At 42.7% G+C, this 21,967-nt stretch overlaps 1 protein-coding gene across 3 annotated transcripts in view; it reads left to right on the top strand.

Moving 5' to 3' along the window:
- The first annotated feature begins 1,618 nt into the window (after positions 1-1,618).
- The window catches only part of LOC109901924 (ubiquitin carboxyl-terminal hydrolase MINDY-3-like), a 47,371-nt gene continuing 27,022 nt past the window's right edge, over positions 1,619-21,967 (top strand). The window contains exons 1-10 of one of the 3 annotated variants that reach the window (XM_031786897.1): positions 1,619-2,502; positions 2,642-2,721; positions 3,078-3,138; positions 4,930-5,115; positions 5,349-5,400; positions 5,889-6,003; positions 6,093-6,166; positions 6,282-6,361; positions 6,849-6,919; positions 7,614-7,694. In XM_031786897.1, the coding sequence (XP_031642757.1) occupies positions 2,409-2,502; positions 2,642-2,721; positions 3,078-3,138; positions 4,930-5,115; positions 5,349-5,400; positions 5,889-6,003; positions 6,093-6,166; positions 6,282-6,361; positions 6,849-6,919; positions 7,614-7,694 (894 nt within the window). In that variant the 5' untranslated portion in view covers positions 1,619-2,408. The remainder of the gene's footprint in view (positions 2,503-2,641; positions 2,722-3,077; positions 3,139-4,929; positions 5,116-5,348; positions 5,401-5,888; positions 6,004-6,092; positions 6,167-6,281; positions 6,362-6,848; positions 6,920-7,613; positions 7,695-21,967) is intronic. The other 2 variants (XM_020497932.2, XM_020497933.2) reach the window with 2 other exon arrangements.

The following is a 21,967-nucleotide window of genomic DNA, read 5'->3' as shown; positions in this document are numbered from 1 at the left end:
GAGGTTTTCAGGAGGTTTTCCAATGCCTCGCAAAGAAGGGCACCTATTGTTAGAAGGTTAAAACAAAAAGCAGACATTGAATATTCCTTTGAGCATGGTGAAGTTATTAATTACACTTTGGATGGTGTATTGATACACCCAGTCACTACAAAGATACAGTCGTCCTTCCTAACTCAGTTGCTGTAGAGGAAGGAAACCGCCCAGGGATTTCACATTGAGGCCAATGGAGGCTTTAAAACGGTTTTACTGGGTTTAATAGTGATGGCTGCATCATGTTATGGTTATGCTTGTAGTTAAGGACTGGGGAGTTTATCAGGATAAAAAAAAGAAACAAAGGAGCTAAGCACAGGCAAAGTCCTAGAGGAAAACCTGGTTCAGAATGCTATCTAGGACCATGCCTCAGGACTACCTGGCCTGATGACTCCTGGCTGTCCCCAGTCCACATGGTCGTGCTGCTGCTCCAGTTTCAACTGTTCTGCCTCTGGCTATGGAGCCCTGATCTGTTCACCGGACATGCGACTGTACCTTGTCCCGGCCGGACCTGCTGTTTTCGACTCTCTCTACCACACCTGCTGTCTCAACCTCTGAATGTTCGGTTACGAAAAGCCAACTGACATGTATTCCTTTAGTCTACAACCACTGTGATTATTATTTACTGGCCAAGTACTCTAATCTCCACCTGGCACAGCCAGAAGAGGACTGGCCACCCCTCAGAGCCTGGTTCCTCTCTCGGGGTTCTTCCTAGGTTCCTGTCTTTCTAGGGAGTTATTCCAAGCCACCGTGCTTCTACATCTGAATTGTTTGCTGTTTGGGGCTTTAGTATAAACACTTAGAGACATCTGCTGATGTAAACTGGGCTTTAAATACATTTGATTTGGTATTGTGTTTAATAAAATATTTAATACATTTTGAATTGCGGCTGTAAGACAACAAAATATGAACTACGTCAACCGGTATGAATACTTTCTGAAGGCACGGTAGCTAACACACAGGGACAACAACACAAGTTGTCCTTTATAGCGATCTAGCTAACGCGTTAACCACGTCTCATACCCCCGTTAGAGCACGGATCTTTCCTCTTGGCATTGCTCTTCTTTTTGCCATTGGGTTGGCCTCCCATTACAACAAGAACGATTTGTAATCAACTTCTATCATTTATGTTAGAATCACTGTAAAAAGTATAGAGATAAATGAGTCCACCCATAAGTGCACATGCTCAGTACGGTTAACCCAGCAGCTACGGAGCATGATAGTGGATAAACAGTTCCAGTCCCAATGAATGACAGTAAGAAGTCGCTGTTTGAGAATACCAAAGGCAATCGATTTGATGTTGCGTTTTCTTGTGTCTTAATTGTTATATACAACCTTAATTAGTTGAGTCTTTGATCAAAATATGTTATGTTAGGTCTCCCTGTGTCTCATTTATTATATACAACCTGAATTAGTTGTCTTTGATCAACTGCCATTGATAAAGTATTGAACCAAACGTCACTGAGATAATGTAGACAGAAAATAGGCGGGAAAGATATGACGTAGATAATTGACAGTCTGAACTCACCAATGGGCTGCCAAGCCTGAGCCCATACCTCAAGAACATTCTACATTTGGACCAATCCACAGCTACGAGCGTTTTCGTCACTCAATACACATTTCCAAACAGCTGTTGTAAATAGACGAATGACATACTGCTAGCTAGTCTTTGATACCGGCAACAAGCATATATTTTTTCAAGATTTTAATACTTTCGTTATCCATTACAGGTGTTGCCTCCTAACAATTGACTAAACGAAAGTTACCGGCAGTCAGACCTGAATTTAAACTGCCACCGCCTCAGCGCTCTTTGGAACGTCAAAACGTGATGCATTTAACGATAGCTAGCTAACGTAGCAAATTGGTACTAACGAGTTAACGTTAGCAGGCTACTAGTAGCAAGGTAACGTTACCACTTGGACCAAGGGGAATTGAGCAGTTGGCTAACAGTCTAGCTCCTTAACTTATTGTTATCAATCTGGACAGCTGACCAGACAGCTAACTAGTTTACGCCCGCTGCTTTGCTGGAGAAGTCGGCCCACGCAAAGATAGCTGGGCAGTCGCGCCCACTTAACATTAGCTAGGCGCATCAACGTTAGTTAGCTACCTATCTCCCGCCTGTCCGCTGGTCAGACCGGGAAGATTGCCTTGTCACGGAGTTTCGTTGTGGCCGATGTCACCGGCCCCGTTTGCCGAGGGAAGCAAAGCACCAGTTCCTGGAAAGTCGAAGGGTAAACCACAACGCTAGCTAAGGTTAGCTATCCTACTCCAACCCGAACGGGACCGTGGCTGTGTACGTAGTGACAGCTCAGTATTTGATTGTAGTTAGCTAGCCAGCTAACCGTTTGCCAGGGCTGTTGGACCAGTGTTATAGAGCGATGGGGGAGTTAAATAAAGAGGTTGTGGATCTAGTTTGGAAAAGACCAGGCAGTAACGGGGTGTCTGCTTCACTCTTCCGGAGATGGACCCAAGGTAAGCTACCTCTCACCTCTGTTTAGCTCCATTCTGCCGCACCCCCCTCTAACCTGAACACCATCCTAGACATTGTCAGTGTTGAAGCAGGTAGTGGTGGGGCAAAATAAGTGGCTCTGATGTGATTCCTGTCTTTCAGGGTTGGTTTTCAGTGAGACAGAACACACAGCACTGGAGCAGTTTGAAGGAGGACCCTGCGCTGTCATTGCTCCTATACAGGTATGGACCAGTCCCCAGACCAGGCAGTGCATAACATTACACACAAACATGAGTTAGGTGGCCCAGCCTATGAGCAGGTAGAGGGTGTTAGTGTCTGTTACCAGAATGATGATATCAGGACAGGCACACATCTTCTTAGATAGCACTTTCCGGAAGTCACCTGACAGGCACTCAGCTGAGTTGCCTTCTCTACTACTGTTTATTATAGTACTACATGGTGCTTTCAGAGAGTGTCTTTGTAAACATCTGTTCTTAGAGTGGATAGGGTTGATGAGGGTGGCAGGTTATGTTTTTAATCCTACTATAGAGATGGGTTACAGATTGTAGAATATTTCCTGATTGTGTATTTCCTGCAGGCCTTCCTTCTGAAGAACATCTTGTTTAACAGAGAGAGTTCTAACTGGAGACACATCACAGGTAACCTTGACCTCTATCCCTAACCCAGTGTTTCCCGAACTCAGTCCTCAGGACCCCAAGGGGTGCACATGTTGTTTTTTTGGCCTAACACTACACAGCTGATTCAAATTATTAAAGCTTGATGATTATTTGAATCGGCTGTGTAGTGTTCGGGAAAAAAACAAAACAAGCACCACTTGGGATACCGAGGACTGAGTTTTGGAAACCTAGCCCTGACCCTGTTTAACTGAAAAAGTTGTAACTGGAGGTAACCTTAACTTCTGACCCCTAACTGACCCTGTTAAACAGAGAGCGCTACAAATGGAGACTCATCATAACTGGGTTTATATATAAACTCAGCAAAAAAAAATAAACATCCTCACTGTCAACTGTGTTTATTTTCAGCAAACTTAAGATGTGTAAATATTTGTATGAACATAAGATCCAACAACTGAGACATAAACTGAACAGGTTCCACAGACATGTGACTAACAGAAATGTAATAATAATAATGTGTCCCTTAACAAAGGGGGGGGGGAGGGGGTCAAAAGTAAGTCAGTATCTGGTGTGGCCACCAGCTGCAATAAGAACTGCAGTGCATCTCCTCCTCATGGACTGCACCAGATTTGCCAGTTCTTGCTGTGAGATGTTACCCCACTCTTCCGTCAATGCACCTGCAAGTTCCCGGACATTTCTGGGGGGAATGGCCCTAGCCCTCACCCTCCGATCCAACTGGCCATGGCAGAACACTGACATTCTTGTCTTGCAGGAAATCACTCACAGAACGAGCAGTATGGCTCGTGGCATTGTCATGTTGGGGGGTCATGTCAGGATGAGCCTGCAGGAAGGGTACCACATGAGGGAGGAGGATGTCTTCCCACCAACATTGAGATTGCCTGAAATGATAACAAGCTCAGTCTGATGATGCTGTGACACACCGCCCCAGACCATGACGGACCCTCCACCTCCAAATCGATCCCGCTCCAGAGTACAGGCCTCGGTGTAACGCTCATTCCTTCGATGATAAATGCAAAACTGACCACCCCTGGTGAGACTAAACTGCAACTCGTCAGTTAAGAGGACTTTTTGCCAGTCCTGTCTTGTCCAGCGATGGTGGGTTTGTGCCCATAGGCAATGTTGGCCTACAAGCCCTCAGTCCAGCCTTTCGCAGCCTATTGCGGAAAGTCTGAGCACTGATGGAGGGATTGTGCATTCCTGGTGTAACTCGGGCAGTTGTTGCCATCCTGTACCAGGTGTGATGTATGTATGTACCGTACCGATCCTGTGCAGGTGTTACACGTGGACTGCCACTGCAAGGATGATCAACTGTCCCTCCTGTTTTAGGCGTATCACAGTACGGACATTTCAATTTATTGCCCTGGCCACATCTGCATGCCTCCTTGCAGCATGCCTGAGGCATGTTCACGCAGATGAGCAGGAACCCTGGGCATCTTTCTTTTGGTGATTTTCAGAGTCTGTAGAAAGGCCTCTTTAGTATCCTAAGTTTTAATAACTGTGACCTTAATTGCCTACTGTCTGTAAGTTGTTAGTGTCTTAATGACCGTTCCACAGGTGCATGTTCAGTAATTGTTTATGGTTCATTGAACAAGCATGGGAAACAGTCTTTAAATTCTTTACAATGAAGATCTGTGAAGTTATTTGAATTTTTATGAATTATCTTTGAAAGACAGGGTCCTGAAAAAAGCAAAAAAAGAAACGTCGCTGAGTTTATATATTTATATGGAATCCTAGCCTATATGTTCAGGCAGCGCCTTGGCAATGAATTATTTTGATTGTATGTGTTCCTTGTAGAGGAGGAGCAGAAAGCGGCCCTGTGTTCTACTCTGGCTGAGATCCTGGAACAGGCCTGCTCTACTTCCTCCACTACCTCCTTCTGCCTGGTGACCTGGGCCAAAGGACAGTGCCCCCACACTACCACTCATACACCCCTCACAGGGGGTCCAGAGACCAGCCAGACCCCGCAAGACCAGCAACCCAGTGAGTCCCACTACTCATCAATCCACTAATACCCATGTAATATGAATAACTGCATTACTGTACTGAGTGGTATTAATCATCGCATATGATACTGGGTAGACCACATACTGAGTAGTATTGCAGTCAATGTTAATCTAGAATAATGACGTGTTGTGTTCTGTCAACGTTACCTCAGTTGTTTCACTAGAACGTGTGTGTGTGTGTTTGCATCTCTGTGTGTCTATTGTGTGTAGCTGCTTTGGCTGATGAGGATCTTGGCTTTGAGCGGTTTCACAGCATCCTCCAGTAAGTAACTCTACTGACTGTGACTCGTCTATCTATTGGCCATGACTTCCATGGAGATGAAAGGATCACTGCATTGCAGGAAAATCAGGAATGCTAGTGTGTATCTCCGTCTGTCTGGGATTGGCTAAGCCTGTGTGTGTGACTGGAGTTTCTCGATAATGATTTACAACCTGCTGACTCGGCACACACACTCCTCACTGATTCCTTAAGGAGACACACACACACAATCTTTGATTTTCTGCCAGAGGAGCATCAGATTGCCATCTGGCCCATTGCGTAATAATACAACACTGTCAGCATGAACTACTGCATGGTCATAGCAGTGTGACAGTTAATGACTGCTATACAATAACCTTTCAGTAACTGTTCAGTAGTTGTATGGTTATTATACCTACATTAACCTGAATCCCCCCTTAAATGAGTGCAATGTCATTAGAGGTGCTCTCGCTGACTTCTAGCCACTGACCTTTGACCTCTAATCTCTACAGGAAGCGTATTGTGAAGTCATTATCAGAGCTTAGAGAGGAGGTGGTGTCTCTCTACGAAACCTGGAAAGGGCGCTGTGGAGTCCTGTTCTTCCTCTACTCTGTCATCCTCACCAAGGTAAGGCTCTGCGTGTGTTTGTATGTATGCATATTACTCTGCACTCTGTGTGCTTGCATGTAACCACTTTTCTCTTTCTGTCTCTACAGGGGATAGTTAACATCAGGAATGAGATTGAAGATACTACAGAGCCTCTCGTAGATCCAGTCTATGGCCACGGCAGGTACGACCCCTGATCCCTCACTTTATTGAATCTTTATCAGCTATGTTTCTTTTGACGACTTCAGCTAAGTGATGTTCCAAAAAGCTTAAGCCATTACTTTTCTTTCTCTCTGCAGTCAGAGTCTGGTTAACCTGCTAGTGACGGGCCATGCTGTCTCTAATGTGTGGGATGGAGACAGGGAGTGCTCTGGCATGAGTAAGTACTCCACACGCTGACACATTTTTAAAAAACTTTTTTTGTCATTTAGCAGACAATCTAATCAGAGCGATTTACAGTATTGAATGCATACATTTGTATGCATTTATTTTCATACGGGTCCCCTGTGGGAATCGAACCCTCAACCCTGGCTTTGCAAGCGCCGTGCTCTACCAAACGGGGGACACACAGCGGATTACATTATCTTAGTGCAAAGTGTTGTGCAAAAAGCCTCGTTTTCTGGCAGCGTGATTTAATTTGAACATTTTCTTCAATGAGCGTTAGCTGACTATTTATTGCTCAGTTTACTAAAGGTGTTTCGAAGACGTCCAGTTTCCTGGTGACTGTGATCCCACAGCTGAACAGTAGATGGCAGTGATCAGTCACACTTTCACTTGGTCAACATACACCCAAAGAGACCAAAGAAGCTGTTTCATTTAAGAGTTTTTTTTGGTCTAAGCTAGGCCTCTTTCCCTCCCTCCCTCAGAGCTCCATGGTATCCACAACCAGACATCCGTGGGCTTCCTCACTCTCATGGAGTCACTACGCTACTGCAAGGTACGAAAACACACACAGACAACATTCCTTCAAGCTTGTTATGTCCAAACCGTAGTGGTGAGTTTCTTGTTCACTAGTCCCGAATGATTGTGGGGGGAGAGATTCAAAAATTCTGTGAGAATCAGCACCACAAATAAACACATTGTCATACACACCCTCTCTCACACAGGGTAGCCTAGTGGTTAGAGCGTTGGACTAGTGACCGGAAGGTTGCAAGTTCAAACCCCCGAGCTGACACGGTACAAATCTGTCGTTCTGCCCCTGAACAGGCAGTTAACCCACTGTTCCTAGGCCGTCATTGAAAATAAGAATTTGTTCTTAACTGACTTGCCTGGTTAAATAAAGGTAAAATAAAAATACTGCCACTTCTTGTCTGTGACTGACTACAGTAGATTAGTATAACAGCTGAGTATGTCTGGGTAGATGAGTTAGACCTGGATACATTGGTATGTTCGTGCTATAAACCTGCTCATTGAACAACCATTGTATTAGCAACAATATGACAGTCTTCTCTATTACTGTACATATTCTATTACGACATCAGATTGTATTCCCTGATCATTCCTTCTGTTAGTTGAAATGGCATCAGAAAGCCTTTATTCTGTAAAACTAACCTCGTCTGGGATCAGACAGTCAGTCTGGAATATGAATCAGAACTGCTTTGCTCTAGTTTTGCTATGTATGTGTGTTTCAGGTGGGTGCGTTCCTGAAGTCTCCTAAGTTCCCTATATGGATCCTTGGTAGTGAGACTCATCTCTCAGTGTTCTTCGCCAAGGTAAGAATCACACAAAAACACACACTCAACCTGGGCCCTGTGTGTCTGTGTATAATATAAGCCAGTCTCTCTTCCAGCAGTAGGTCAGAAAAAGCAGAAACAGGAATGTGTGCTGTAACAGATTTAATACTGCACAGTTCACAGAGAGAGAGAGAGAGAGAGAGGGAGGCGGGAAGAGTGAGAGGAGGTATTAGAAAAGAGGACGGCAGTAGTATGGTCTTATATGGCTAGTTGCTGCTGTTTTTTTGGCGTCGTCTTGAAACCTTGTGGTCAGCTGCAACTGGGAAAATCATCATGTAAAGTATCTGTCATGCCAAGAGCACAAAACACACACCAGTGTTTTGGGCGAAGCAGTGTTCGTGTAACACAGCTGATGTGGGGGTTGAGAAATGACAGCATGTTCACAACATTTATTAATTGTTACAAATGGACTCTTAAAGGTAGACTCCTTAATGGTGAAACTTCCCCGTCTGTTTGTAATATTACAACAAAAACACAGTCCCCCCCCATCAGTGCAAGCGCGATAGCAGTGGACACTATATGCAGTGGTGATTTTAGCATGACAATTTTGGTGGGGCAGAAACAAGTGGGATGCATGCCATCAAACCAACTACACTAAACAAATACATTAATTGCACAAACGGTGCCCACAAACTGTTAGGGCCCACACAAAGCTGTCCCAATAGCAGGCCCAACATCTTACCACTGATACAACTGTCTTTCAGTAGAGCCTTGTCTGGCAGCGAAACGGTTCATTCAACTTAGTTTATATGCCTTGTAAATTATGGCATAAGGGGACGACAAGCGGATAAGAGGCCATCCCTAATTTCGCTTAAGACATTAATGAGTGAGCTCGGACGGACATAGTCAATATAACTATTTATTTAGCACTTTTGAAATCTGCAGCGACAGAATTCAGAACATGGGCCATTCTTAGTGTTCTCCCTGTACACCAAGTCAGAACCGTATGTTAAATAAATGTGTCATAAGCACACAATGAAAGCTCTTAGAATATTCGATGAATACATTTCTCAAAAACAGGTTATAGGCTACATGTGAACCACCAAGTCAGAACAGTTGGTGAAATTAAGATGGGTAAATAGACCAAATTATTCGAGTGAGGCACATGGGCTACTAATGTCTTACACACAACATACACTTAGTATTACTTTCTTAGCTACAGTAGAAATATTTCCCTGGAATATTACATTTATGCAGCAACATACAATACATGTTTGGACTCACCTTTTTGTCTTGAACTCACGGAAGTCAAGTTTTTATACACTGCTCAAAAAAAATAAAGGGAACACTAAAATAACACATCCTAGATCTGAATGAATGAAATATTCTTATTAAATACTTTTTTCTTTACATAGTTGAATGTGCTGACAACAAAATCACACACAAATTATCAATGGAAATCAAATTTATCAACCCATGGAGGTCTGGATTTGGAGTCACACTCAAAATTAAAGTGGAAAACCACACTACAGGCTGATCCAACTTTGATGTAATGTCCTTAAAACAAGTCAAAATGAGGCTCAGTAGTGTGTGTGGCCTCCACGTGCCTGTATGACCTCCCTACAACGCCTGGGGGCATGCTCCTGATGAGGTGGCGGATGGTCTCCTGAGGGATCTCCTCCCAGACCTGGACTGAAGCATCCGCCAACTCCTGGACAGTCTGGTGCAACACATCCTCCAACACACATGCACATTTGTGGCCTGCTGGAGGTCATTTTGCAGGGCTCTGGCAGTGCTCCTCCTTGCACAAAGGCAAAGGTAGCGGTCCTGCTGCTGGGTTGTTGCCCTCCTACGGCCTCCTCCACGTCTCCTGATGTACTGGCCTGTCTCCTGGTAGTGCCTCCATGCTCTGGACACTACGCTGACGGACACAGCAAACCTTCTTGCCACAGCTTGCATTGATGTGCCATCCTGGATGAGCTGCACTACCTGAGCCACTTGTGTGGGTTGTAGACTCCGTCTCATGCTACCACTAGAGTGAAAGCACCGCCTGCATTCAAAAGTGACCAAAACATCAGCCAGGAAGCATAGGAACTGAGAAGTGGTCTGTGGTCACCACCTGCACAACCACTCCTTTATTTGGGGCGTCTTGCTAATTGCCTTTAATTTCCACCTGTTGTCTATTCCATTTGCACAACAGCATGGGAAATTTATTGTCAATCAGTGTTGCTTCCTAAGTGGACAGTTTGATTTCACAGAAGTGTAATTGACTTGGAGTTACATTGTGTTGTTTAAGTGTTCCCTTTATTTTTTTTGAGCAGTGTAGTTCCGAGTTAAGTTGTTTTGAGCATGGCACAAATCATGCTTCATTAACAGCATGGCCAATGTTGAATGTTTATCATTTTAAATTTGGAAAATTGCCTCTTAATCCCAAATTTGGGACCACAGCCATTCCACTGAATAGCAGGCTAGTGCTTTCTTTGCAATGCTGGCAGTTAGCCAATGTCATTGATTCCTTCCAAACCACTTGCTGAATTTGCGATTTCCAACTTGTGTAATGTTTATAGTCGATGAGTACCGATTTCGTTTTTATCTATAATTTCTCTTCATAATTTTTCTTCATATGACAAGGATTTGCCAGTAGCTTGTCGACTTGATTCATGATGGTAACTGCTAGCTAAGATTGATCATGCCAACATCATACTTTCACAATCAGAGCTGCTGTAGATATAACCTTGAGCCTTTTTCGATTGGCACTTTTTTTTCTTTTTCTAACAGTATTTTTATTGGAATTTCACAATTTTCACCCATATTAAGAGAGACAACAACAGAGACAAAGCACACAGAACAAAAACAAGAAAAACAGCACCCACTTACACATATCTACGCGCATATATATACACATACATACACCCACATGCATATACCCATGCATATACATACGCATACATACGCACATACACACCCATACATACGTACACCATTTTCCTCTTCCCGCTCGGTGCTTCTCTCACCCCATCATCATCATTGCGTCTCTCAATACATACATTTTAAACAAACTTACAAATTGAAATTAAACAAAAAAACTGTTTAAACCAAGAGGTTAGGTTCCACACATGGAACGTACAGTGTAGTTCTGAAATACATAGATCCCCGCCATTCTAAGAGAATCCTTGCAGCATAATAGCTGATACCTCAGGTTCTAGGTCATTTAGATAAGGTTCCCATACTTTGTAGAACTGGTCTGTTTGGCACTTCTAATGTACTGTAACTCTATGGCAGCCCCCAAGGGGCTAGAATGTTCTAGCTCTACCCTTAGACTTGGCAGTGCGTAGTGTCCCCATGAGTGACAGAACACTGAGCCAGTAACGGTGCAATGCTCTGTATTTTCTGCTGGCTTGCACCACCACCACAGAAAGCACTGAATTAGGCTGAAACGCCTGCATTTTCGAGCTGCCTTACTCAAGAAAACAAAAAAGAGACCATGTTTTTGTGCAGCTTTATTAACTCAATTTTATATATATTTTATAACATTGTTGGCAAACTGATATGTGACACGTATTAATGCCAACATAACATGCAAAACAGGCAAGTTTTGCTCTGAATGACAGGTCGCAACCAACAATATGCTATTTTTTTTTTACCATGCTGCGTGGCAACAAAAACAATAGGTTAAATAAAATGTCACACGGTGCTGAGCATTTGATTTGACTGCTGGTGGGCAAGGAGAGCCCAAGCTCCGCTTAAACCATTGACAACTACTTGCCATTGTCAAGGGGTCGTTTAAATGAATGTTAACTATTTGGTTTTAATTATCATCACCTCCTTGAAGAGCATCGTCAGAACTACACAGTTCAGATTACTCCACATTTAGCTCTGATAGTTTTACTGCATGCTTTCAGTAAACATCAATTGATCATGTACTTCAGGGTAGCCTATCCATTTGGCATGTAGCTGGCTAGCTAAGCAAACATGTAATTTAGCTTGCTTCATCAGAGATTTAGGCTTTTGGAAAGAGCTTGACATTGGCAAGTCCTTGTCCTGGTAAAGTTCTCAGTCACACTACTGTAATCACCAATATAATATAACAATATTTGGATATTGCCATCTAGTTTATCCCCTCAAAATATATTTTGATAACACTTTTTTTTTGGTTACTACATGATTCCATATGTGTTATTTCATTAGTTTTGATGTCTTCACTATTATTCTACAATATAAAGAATTAAGAAAAACCATGGAATGAGTAGGTGTTCAAATTTGACTGGTACTGTATGTGTATTTAAGTAGTTAAAAATGGAGTATTTAGTCCCATATTCCAAGCACGCAATGTTTACATCAACGTTGTCTCACTACACACTTGTTGAATGCTTTTGCTGTTTGTTTTGGTGGTTTCAGATAATCTTGTGCCTAAGAGAAATTAATGGTAAATAATGTACGTTTCTAAACATGCTACCATTTTTACGGATAGTTTTTACGGATAGTCCTGAATGAATGGCATAAATATCACCTCCCCCAAGACATGCTAACCTCTCCCATTACGATAAGTTATGGGAGGTTTGCATTTTTTTTTGGGGGGGGGGGGGGGGGGTATGATATTTATTCCTCTAACTTTTGAACACTTAAAGTTGAAAAGGGGATGTTAGCTAACTTCACTAAGTAGGTCTACGTTGTTTGGATAAAAAAGTACATTAGGTCTACTTACCACTATGTTTAGCCAACTGTACAACGTTTCTACTGGTAGCTTGCAAAGTAGAAAATATCAGCTAACAGTACATTGGCAAATGCTTCCTTCTGCTGCTTGACAGGCAGAGCCCACAAAGGATGGGGAAATGATCTTAAACTTAAAATTCTTGTCAGGTATAATTCACTTTTATTTTATCACTCAAATGAATGGTGGCCAATATTGAGCGATCGAGGCTACCCTCATGTATGACATAATCATGCTTACTGACCATGAAAAGCATGCAGTTACTTGCTATATATCTTTTTTTTTTTTTTTTTTTTTAACCTTTATTTTACTAGGCAAGTCAGTTAAGAACAAATTCTTATTTTCAATGACGGCCTAGGAACAGTGGGTTAACTGCCTGTTCAAGGGCAGAACGACAGATTCAGATGTTCTGAAAGAGCTTAGCTAAATGTGAGCAATTATTTTTGTATGGAAAAATCGGAAATTTGGAGTTCTGACTATGTTCTTCAAGAGGTGATTGTTACAGCCAAATAATTAATATTTTATTCAACAATCCCTTAAACGGCATGTAGTTGTCACTGGTTTAAAACCTGTTAAGGCTAGGGCAGAATACTGCCCTGTTGGTGAAATGCGTGCCCATAGTAAACTGACAAAAAAATTTTTTTTATTGCTAATATATGCATATAATAAATATTATTGAATAGAAAACACTCTAAAGCTTCTAAAACCGTTTAAATTATGTCTGTAAGTAAAGCAGAACTCTCAGGGCACTCATTCTCCCAAACTCTCTCTTGTCATCCAAAAAGTTGGCCCAACTTTGACGTCATCGCCCCCACCCTTCCCAAGCACCTACAGTCCTGGGAACAGTTCCTATGCCTTCAGCGCGGTGTCCGCTTTCAATGGGCTTCTCATTGTGTGAATCGCGCGCTCACGAGATTAATGCCGGGCTGAATCCTTTCGGTCGCGCGAGAAAACAGGTTACTCTCACGCGCAATCTGCGCCTGTGGTGTCTTTCTTTCAAGATTGATTAAACGATGCGTGTGTTTCTCTTTGTCCTGAGAATTGCGGTGAAGCTATATAGCATGCTAACGCTGTGTTCTAAACCAAGTTTGACAAGTTTAGTCGACATATAATATGTAATTTCAACGTTTTTGGTGCGAACTAACTTTACTTTTTGGCTGCATTTCAACCGAAATATGTCGTGTTTGATAACCGAAAGACACAGACTTCAAAACTAAAGCTGTTTTTGGTAAGTATAAACCCTTCCAGGTCTTCTGATGGAAGAACAGCAAAGGTAAGGGAACATTTATGTGTTAAATTTGGGTTTCTGTGGACTCCGAGATAGAGGAGCCAAAATGCTAATTCCTGAGCGCCGACTCACATTATAGCCTAGTGAACGAAATCTGTAAAGTTAAAAATAAATGTAACACAGCTGTTTTATTAAGAAGAAGTGTATCTTTCTAAGTAAATGTAGAACATGTATATTTAGTCAACGTTTATGATGTGTATTTCTGTTATCTGGCAGAGTTACCATAATTTCTCCAGGCATTGTTGTAGCATTTTTTAGCCATGACCTTCTATGTAAACCGTGATTTATGGATATAATTAGCATATTTAGAAAAAAACAAATGTACTGTATAACATGTCCTATTCCTGTCATCTGATGAAGATTTTCAAAAGGTTAGTGAATTATTTTACTTTTAATCCTGCTTTTGTGATTGCATCTATTGTTCTACAAAATGGCTATCTTTGGTGGTGGTTTGACATAAATATGTGCTATGTTTTCGCCGTAAAACATTTTAGAAATCTGACTTGGTGGCTAGATGAACAAGGTGTTTATCTTTCATTTGAGCTATTGGACTTGTTAATGTGTGGAGGTTAAATATTTCTAAGAATATTTTTTGCGTTCTGTGTGCTACTGTGTCAGTTGAGCAGTGGGGGGAGGTGCCCTAGCGGGACGTGTGGTGCCAAGTAGTTTTAAGTGGAGTTGGGTCTCCTTGCCCTCTAGCAGGCAAATCGAATGTTCTACACCGTATTGTGATGTTTTATTGATAATGACCTATAACAAAGGTGGTGGCGTGGCACTGTTTCCCCCCTACTGCACATTCTATCTTGAAGTAAATTTACTTCAACAATTTGGAACAGTAAGAAATTCTTCCAAGAATAAACTGAAATCCTTCTGCATATATACAGTGGGGCAAAAAAGTATTTAGTCAGCCACCAATTGTGCAAGTTCTCCCACTTAAAAAGATGAGAGGCCTGTAATTTTCATCATAGGTATACTTCAACTGGTCAAATGTTTTCTGTAAGTCTTCACAAGGTTTTCACACACTGTTGCTGGTATTTTGGCCCATTCCTCCATGCAGATCTCCTCTAGAGCAGTGACGTTTTGGGGCTGTTGCTGGGCAACACGGACTTTCAACTCCCACCAAAGATTTTCTATGGGGTTGAGATCTGGAGACTGGCTAGGCCACTCCAGGACCTTAATGCTTCATACGAAGCCACTCCTTCGTTGCCCGGGTGGTGTGTTTGGGATCATTGTCACTCTGAAAGACCCAGCCACGTTTCATCTTCAATGCCCTTGCTGATGGACGGGCCTGGACATGTACTGGCTTAAGCAGGGGGACACGTCTGACACTGCAGGATTTGAGTCCCTTGCGGCTTTTTGAGTTACTGATGGTAGGCTTTGTTACTTTGGTCCCAGCACTCTGCAGGTCATTCACTAGGTCCCCCCGTGTGGTTATGGGATTTTTGCTCACCGTTCTTGTGATCATTTTGACCCCACGGGGTAAGATCTTGCATGGAGCCCCAGATCGAGGGAGAATATCAGTGGTCTTGTATGTCTTCCATTTCCTAATAATTGCTCCCACAGATGATTTCTTCAAACCAAGCTGCTTTCCTATTGCAGATTCAGTCTTCCCAGCCTGGTGCAGGTCTACAATTTTGTTTCTGGTGTCCTTTGACAGCTCTTTGGTCTTGGCCATAGTGGAGTTTGGAGTGTGACTGTTTGAGGCTGTGGACAGGTGTCTTTTTATACTGATAACAAGTTCAAACAGGTGCCATTAACAGGTAACGAGTGGAGGACAGAGGAGCCTCTTAAAGAAGTTGTTACAGGTCTGTGAGAGCCAGAAATCTTGCTTGTTTGTAGGTGACCAAATACTTATTTTCCACCATAATTTGCAAATAAATTCATTAAAAATCCTACGATGTGATTTTCTTTCTCATTTTGTCTATCATAGTTGAAGTGTACCTATGATGAAAATTACAGGCCTCTCATCTTTGTAAGTGGGAGAACTTGCACAATTGGTGGCTGACTAAATACTTTTTTGCCCCACTATACATACATACATACATACATGCATGCACTGGATTCTGTTGGCTGTGGATCGTGTGTGTAACTGTATACTGCTATACCTGTGTATCAGAGCCAGCAATCAGCTTAAGTAGTTGTAGATGGGTGTCGCCTTACCCCTCTCGTCGAGCCCGCTCTTCAGCTTCCCCTTCCTCCTTTCTCTACCCCCCCCTTTTTGTCCCTCTGTACTGTCCTGACACATACTTTCATCTGCCTCTCCATCTATCCATCCCTGACCATTTTCTTCCTCTCACGCTAACAGGAACTCCTAGTCTACACTGTATGTGGTGTTGGTTTAGTGTTTCACTTTGTTAGGTGAAGAGCCTCTTGAAGCAGAAGACTCAATTACACTCAGACCTTTGTCCTGGCTAAGAGGGGCTGAGAGGTGTGTGTGCCAGAGAAAGACAGGTGATTAATGGTCTGTCAGGGACAACAAGCTATCTGGGGTCTCTCTCTGTGTGTGTGTGTGTGTGTGTGTCTGAACAACAGAACAAGACTAGAGAACAGGGCTATACAGGGCAGCTATAGAGACTTAGACCAGTCACGGACTATCACACACAGCCTTTGTCCCTGCTAGAATAGAACAGGTCAGATGCGTCAGAGAATATTAATGACGGTTACTGTACACTTCTTTCACTCAGATCTAGCTTTGTGTGTGTGAGAGAGAGAGCACTCACAGGTAAGGTACCATAATTATTAAATTTTTCTAAGATACTCTGAAAGGGAGACCTGCCTCAGACCTAATGACCCCATCCGCTCTCTCACTCACTGAGACGTTTAGGAAGATGTGTGCTTGTGTCTGTATTATACATCAGACACATGCTCTTTGGGGAAAGACAGTGTGTGTCAGTAAGAGGCAAGTCTCTTGAGAGACACTGAGGGCCAGAAGAGCTGCTCTATCTCCCGTTAAATCTCTGACCCATAACGGTGCTACTACACACACACCGGTTAACCATCAGAGTGCGTAAACACACAGACACACAGCTCCTGAGAGGGGCTTGAGGATAGAGGCCTGTGAATGGCATCACTCTCAGATGGAAAGGAAGAGAGAAAGGAGAAAACACTACAGAGAGAGAAGACAAAGGACATGGTCCCCTAGGGCAGACAGAAGCCCTTTTAAAGTACATCTTTCCTTCCGCACTCCCTTCCATCCTTTCCGGATCAAAATATGTCATTATGACTGATGTGACAGGACAGGGTTAATGACAGGGCTGTAATGGAGCAGGTTGAACTTCAAGATTCTAGGTGTCCACATCACCAACGAACTAACATGGTCCAAGCACACCAAGACAGTCGTGAAGAGGGCACGACAAAGCCTATTCCCCTTCGGGAGACTGAAAAGATTTGGCATGGGTCCTCAGATCCTCAAAGTTCTATAGCTGCACCATCGAGAGCATCCTGACTGGTTGGATCACCGTCTGGTATGGCAACTGCTCGGCCTCCGACCACAAGGCACTACAGAGGGTAGTGCGTACAGCCCAGTACATCACTGAGGCAAAGCTTCCTGACATCCAGGACCTCTATACCAGGCAGTGTCAGGAAGGCCCCAAAAAATTGCCAGACTTCAGCCACCCTAGCCAGACTGTCCTCTCTGCTACCGCACAGCAAGCAGTACCGGAGCGCCAAGTCTAGGTCCAAAAGGCTCCTTAACAGCTTCTACCCTCAAGCCATAAGACTCCTGGACTATTTGCATTGTCCCCCCTCAACCCCATTTTTACATTGCATGGATAATAAACAGAGTAGAAGCATAGTCACTTTACCTCTACCTACATATTACCTCAATAACCTGGACTAACCTGTGCCCCTGCACATCGACTCTGTACCGGTACCCCCTGTATATAGCCTCGCTACTGTTCTTTTTTTTGTATCTCCTTAATTATTTTATTTTTCAATTCTGATTTTTAAAACATTTAAAAAATCATTTTTATTTGAGTAAATACCTTCTTTTTTTAAAACTGCATTGTTGGTTAAGGGCTTGTAAGTAAGCATTTCACTGTTGTATTCAGCACATGTGACAAATACAATTTTACTGATTTAACTGTACAGTAGAATTAGAACGCAGTGGCTGTACAGTAACATGCTATACATGACAGAGCCAAGAGTCTCCGCTTAACATTGGGCAACTTTTACCATTTTTTTTGAAGGACAGGAAAATGTTCCAATTCACACACTCAAACATCCCTAGTCATCCCTACCGTCTCTGATCTGGTGGACTCACTAAACACAAAAGCTTAATTTGTAAATTATGTCTTAAGTGTTGGAGTGTGCCCCCTGGCTATCCGTAAATTTAAAAAACAAGACGATGGTGCATTCTGGTTTGTTTAATAAGGAATTTGAAAAGATTCATACTTTCACATTTGATACTTGACCCTTGTGTAGTCTTATACATTCTGTATTACTCCCCTTGTCCTAGGGGTAAAAAATTACCCGCCTTCACTAAACCCCTAAAATAAAGCAGCTTAATTTAATTTTAAACCCCAAATCTATTATGCATGAAGAAACAACCTGTCATTCATCACAAACTTTGTGAATATCTGGGTTTTACCTCTTCACAATGCAGAAAGACTGCATTTAAATCAGTGAACACCACTCCTTTTTATTACAACACACTTGTCATTGTTTTCTTTACTAAAGTAGGTTTATTTTTTTATTGCATAGGTGTAAACAATTTTTTTTAGCAAGAGAAAGGAGAAGGCAGCAGAAATGTGCAGAATGTCATTTTGAATGCATTTTATTGAAGGGAAACGATAAGTAACTTTTTTGGCAACAGTGATATATTCTTATATAGTGTACAATGAGGAATTTAACTACAAAATACTAGCCTCCCATTTTTTTTTACTATAGCCCACACCCACAAGGTGTATAAACAACAATAAATAAAATGAAAAACAAATGTGAAGAACATAAAATCAATCAACTCTACATTAGCACATGTAGGACAGTATGCAAGTGTGTGTGCATGGACTTTGCAGATGTATCTCACACATGTGCAGCACATAGTATTTGTTTTACAGTCCTTTGGGGGGCAGACATGGCATCTCCTCCTCTTGCCTGCCCCAGCCTCAGGTGGATCAGGACAAGATTCAGCCCCCTGAACAGCTTTCACAAGTGCTGCAGAGGCTGCTGTGCGGGGGAGGCGCTCCCTTTGAATGTGTGGGGTTACAAGTGCCTTTCCCAGCTGCTCCAGGAACACCCTCTTGTTCCTCTTATCAGGCATCCAGGTAGGGTTGAGCTTGTTCCATATCACGAAGGCATTGTATGAGGGCACATCAATGATGTTATGGAAGATGACCAGGGGCCAGCGGGCAGTCATCCTCCTGCAGCTGTAAGTACTATCACCATGTCCAGGTTGTCCATGCCTCCTTTGTTGTGGTTGTAGTCCAAGATGATGGCTGGCTTCCTGTCCTCGTGATCGCTGATCTAAGCCATTTTGTGCAGTGTGCTCAGGAGGACCACATTCTTGTTCCTCTTTGGGAGGTAAGAAACTAGAGTGGTGGTGGGGGTGAAGGCAAACTTTGATGAGAAGGCCTCTCTCCCTCTTGTTGCGAGGAGTGCAGGGGGGTGCTCAGACGTGTTTTCTAACTGTGCCAACCATGGTGATCTTCCTCTTCAGGAGCTGCTGGCTGAGTTGAATCAGTAACACACTTAATCTCAATGTATCATTGTGTGAATCTTTGGTTTGTAAATTATCTTATAACTGCCGGGTCAGAAATTACCGTAATATAATCTTTTTACCCTGGTGGTGTACAGCTTTCATGGAAATATGAACAAAGGCGATGTTTCACTTTTTCTAATGTTGGGGTCACTCTAGGAAAAGGGGAAAAAAAACAATTTAGGGGGTTCTCTGCTGTTTTTGATTTTTGACCCTTAAGACAACACACGGGTTAAGTATCTTTTGGCAATTACTATTGACCGTTAAGTATATTTAAAACCAAATACTTTCAGGCTTTTACTCATTAAGTATTTTACTGGGTGACTCACTTTTACTTGAGTCATATTCTATTGAGGCATCTTTACTTTAACTCAAGTATGACAATTGGGTACTTTTTCCAACACTGCATAAAACTCATATCATAGTGTCAAGGTTTATTTATGATCACTATGTTTGTACAAGATGACTTGGTGTTATACCCTGGGTTGTCTTCAACAGAATGAGCCTATTTGTTGTGAAGAGAATTTGCTGTGCACCACGCATCTGAATGCACACATGACTCGATTCTGAGAACAAAAATTATGATCTGCTTCTCTGAATTGCCTTGTCAAAGCCTAACACAAGATAAGATTCTTATTTTATAATTTAGCTTGTCATGTTGGCAATAGAAGTTTTAAAATTATGCTCACCTGACCCAGATCGTGATTTATAATGGTAATTGGTAAAGGTGGGGATGCTGGGCTGTGTTCAAAACAACTACAAGTGTGCTTGCTCTAGTTCTTCAACGGCACAGCTATGAGAGCTTAAAATAAATCAAAAACACACACTCTTCTTTGAGTCATAATGTGCATTGAAATTACTGTGCACACTTTGGAGAGGTATGTTGTCTCAAAGTTTTCAAATACAAAAAATATTCTCTCTACCATCTCTCTCTCCTCCCCTGCCTTTCTTCCTTCTCCTCCCTCTGTAGTCTCATCCCCTTCTCCTCTCCCTCCTTCTCTGTGGTGACAGAAGGCCTCAGATCCCATTACAGGCTCTCTATAATGGCCTGTAATGGGATGAAGAGAGGTGGGTGGAGGGGGTGAGAAAGGTAAAAAGAGGGAGGGTGGTGGAGAGGGGGAGCTTTTGTCCTGTTAGATCAGATAAAAACACTAATGCTATGAGGCAGTCACACACTAATGGTCTAAAAGCCACACTAACAATGACGGGACATCACACACACTAGATCGGGACACAGGGGAATCCTAGAACAGGCATCACAAGATGCATGGTTTGAGGTCAGCTCCAGAGCTCTCTCAACACTAACACACTGAACACTGTCGTCATCACACACACACACTGACATTAACTAGTTACAACTGTAATGACACGATATGCACGCGCGTGTGTATGTGAAAAGGGGAGACTGTGTCTGATGGGGGGCAGACGGCTCCTCTCCCTAATCAGCGTAGCATCAGCTGCATGAGCTCATTGTGTGTTGAGGATGGAGTAGAACCCAAACCAGATGCCATATCCTACATATCTTTGCTTACCATAATAAAATGCATAACCTACTCGATTGCTTACACAAAAGTTTAAATGGTTTGAAGTAAAAGGGCAAAAAAATATATTTTTGTTTAAAAAAATGTACCTCCTTTTTTGTGATATTCACATTGTAACTACCAATCTTGTCTCATCGCTGCAACTCCCCAACGGGCTCGGGAGAGGCGAAGCTCGAATCATGCGTCCTCTGAAACAAGTCACGCTGTGTCTTAACACCTGCTTGCTTAAGCCGGAAGCCAGCACAAATGTGTCGGAGGAAACACCGTTCAACTGACGACTGAGGTCAGCTTGCAGGTGCCTGGCCCACCTCAAGGAGTCGCTAGAATGCGATGAGCCCTGGAAAGCCCCACAGCCAAACCCTCCCTTAACGACACTGGGCCAATTGTGCCACCATACGGGACTCCCGGTCACGGTACAAGTGTTTTTATATAACCCTGTGACCCAGATCACACAGGCACACATAATTATCAGAGGCCTCAACATGTGACAATCCAAACTTGAAATAGCTCTAGCTCCTGAATATCACTCTCTGTACCAAAAATCAGCAGATGCCTCACTGTTCAATTGAAAGTTGAATGAGATTCATATCACCCAACGTCTGTAATGATGCATGTATACGTAATTCAGAAAGATTATATATCGTAGCCTTGAGACAGAAGAATAAATTGGCCTTTTGTTCCATTTGTTTCTTAGCCATTTAGGGTTTTTTAGCCACTGGTTTTGACATACTGTAGATGTAAATGCCATGCTATTAATTCTGTACTATGCTCTTGTATTTAAGTAACTTGCCCTCACATCTTGCATATTGAATGTAAATTCATATACTCAAACGTGTTACTTCGAGCACACCAAGGCCTTGAGTCTCCATTCTCTCCAGCCAAGTGAAAAATCAGAAATGAGGGGTCCACTGTCTCCAGCGGGACAAACGGATCCAGATGGGAACTCTGGGATCACGTTCCCAACAGGAAAACAACCACCTGAGGGTGCACACACACATCTATGACCATTAATGCTAATCAGGATCAGGTTCCCCCTCTTTTTCATGAATGTGTGTGTACAATGTCACCAGTGCCTTG

This window comes from Oncorhynchus kisutch, linkage group LG13 (assembly GCF_002021735.2).
Source record: "Oncorhynchus kisutch isolate 150728-3 linkage group LG13, Okis_V2, whole genome shotgun sequence".
Classification (NCBI taxonomy): Eukaryota; Metazoa; Chordata; class Actinopteri; order Salmoniformes; family Salmonidae; genus Oncorhynchus; species Oncorhynchus kisutch.
Note: the sequence above shows the minus strand (reverse complement) of the source record. Positions and strands in the feature narration are given on the sequence as shown.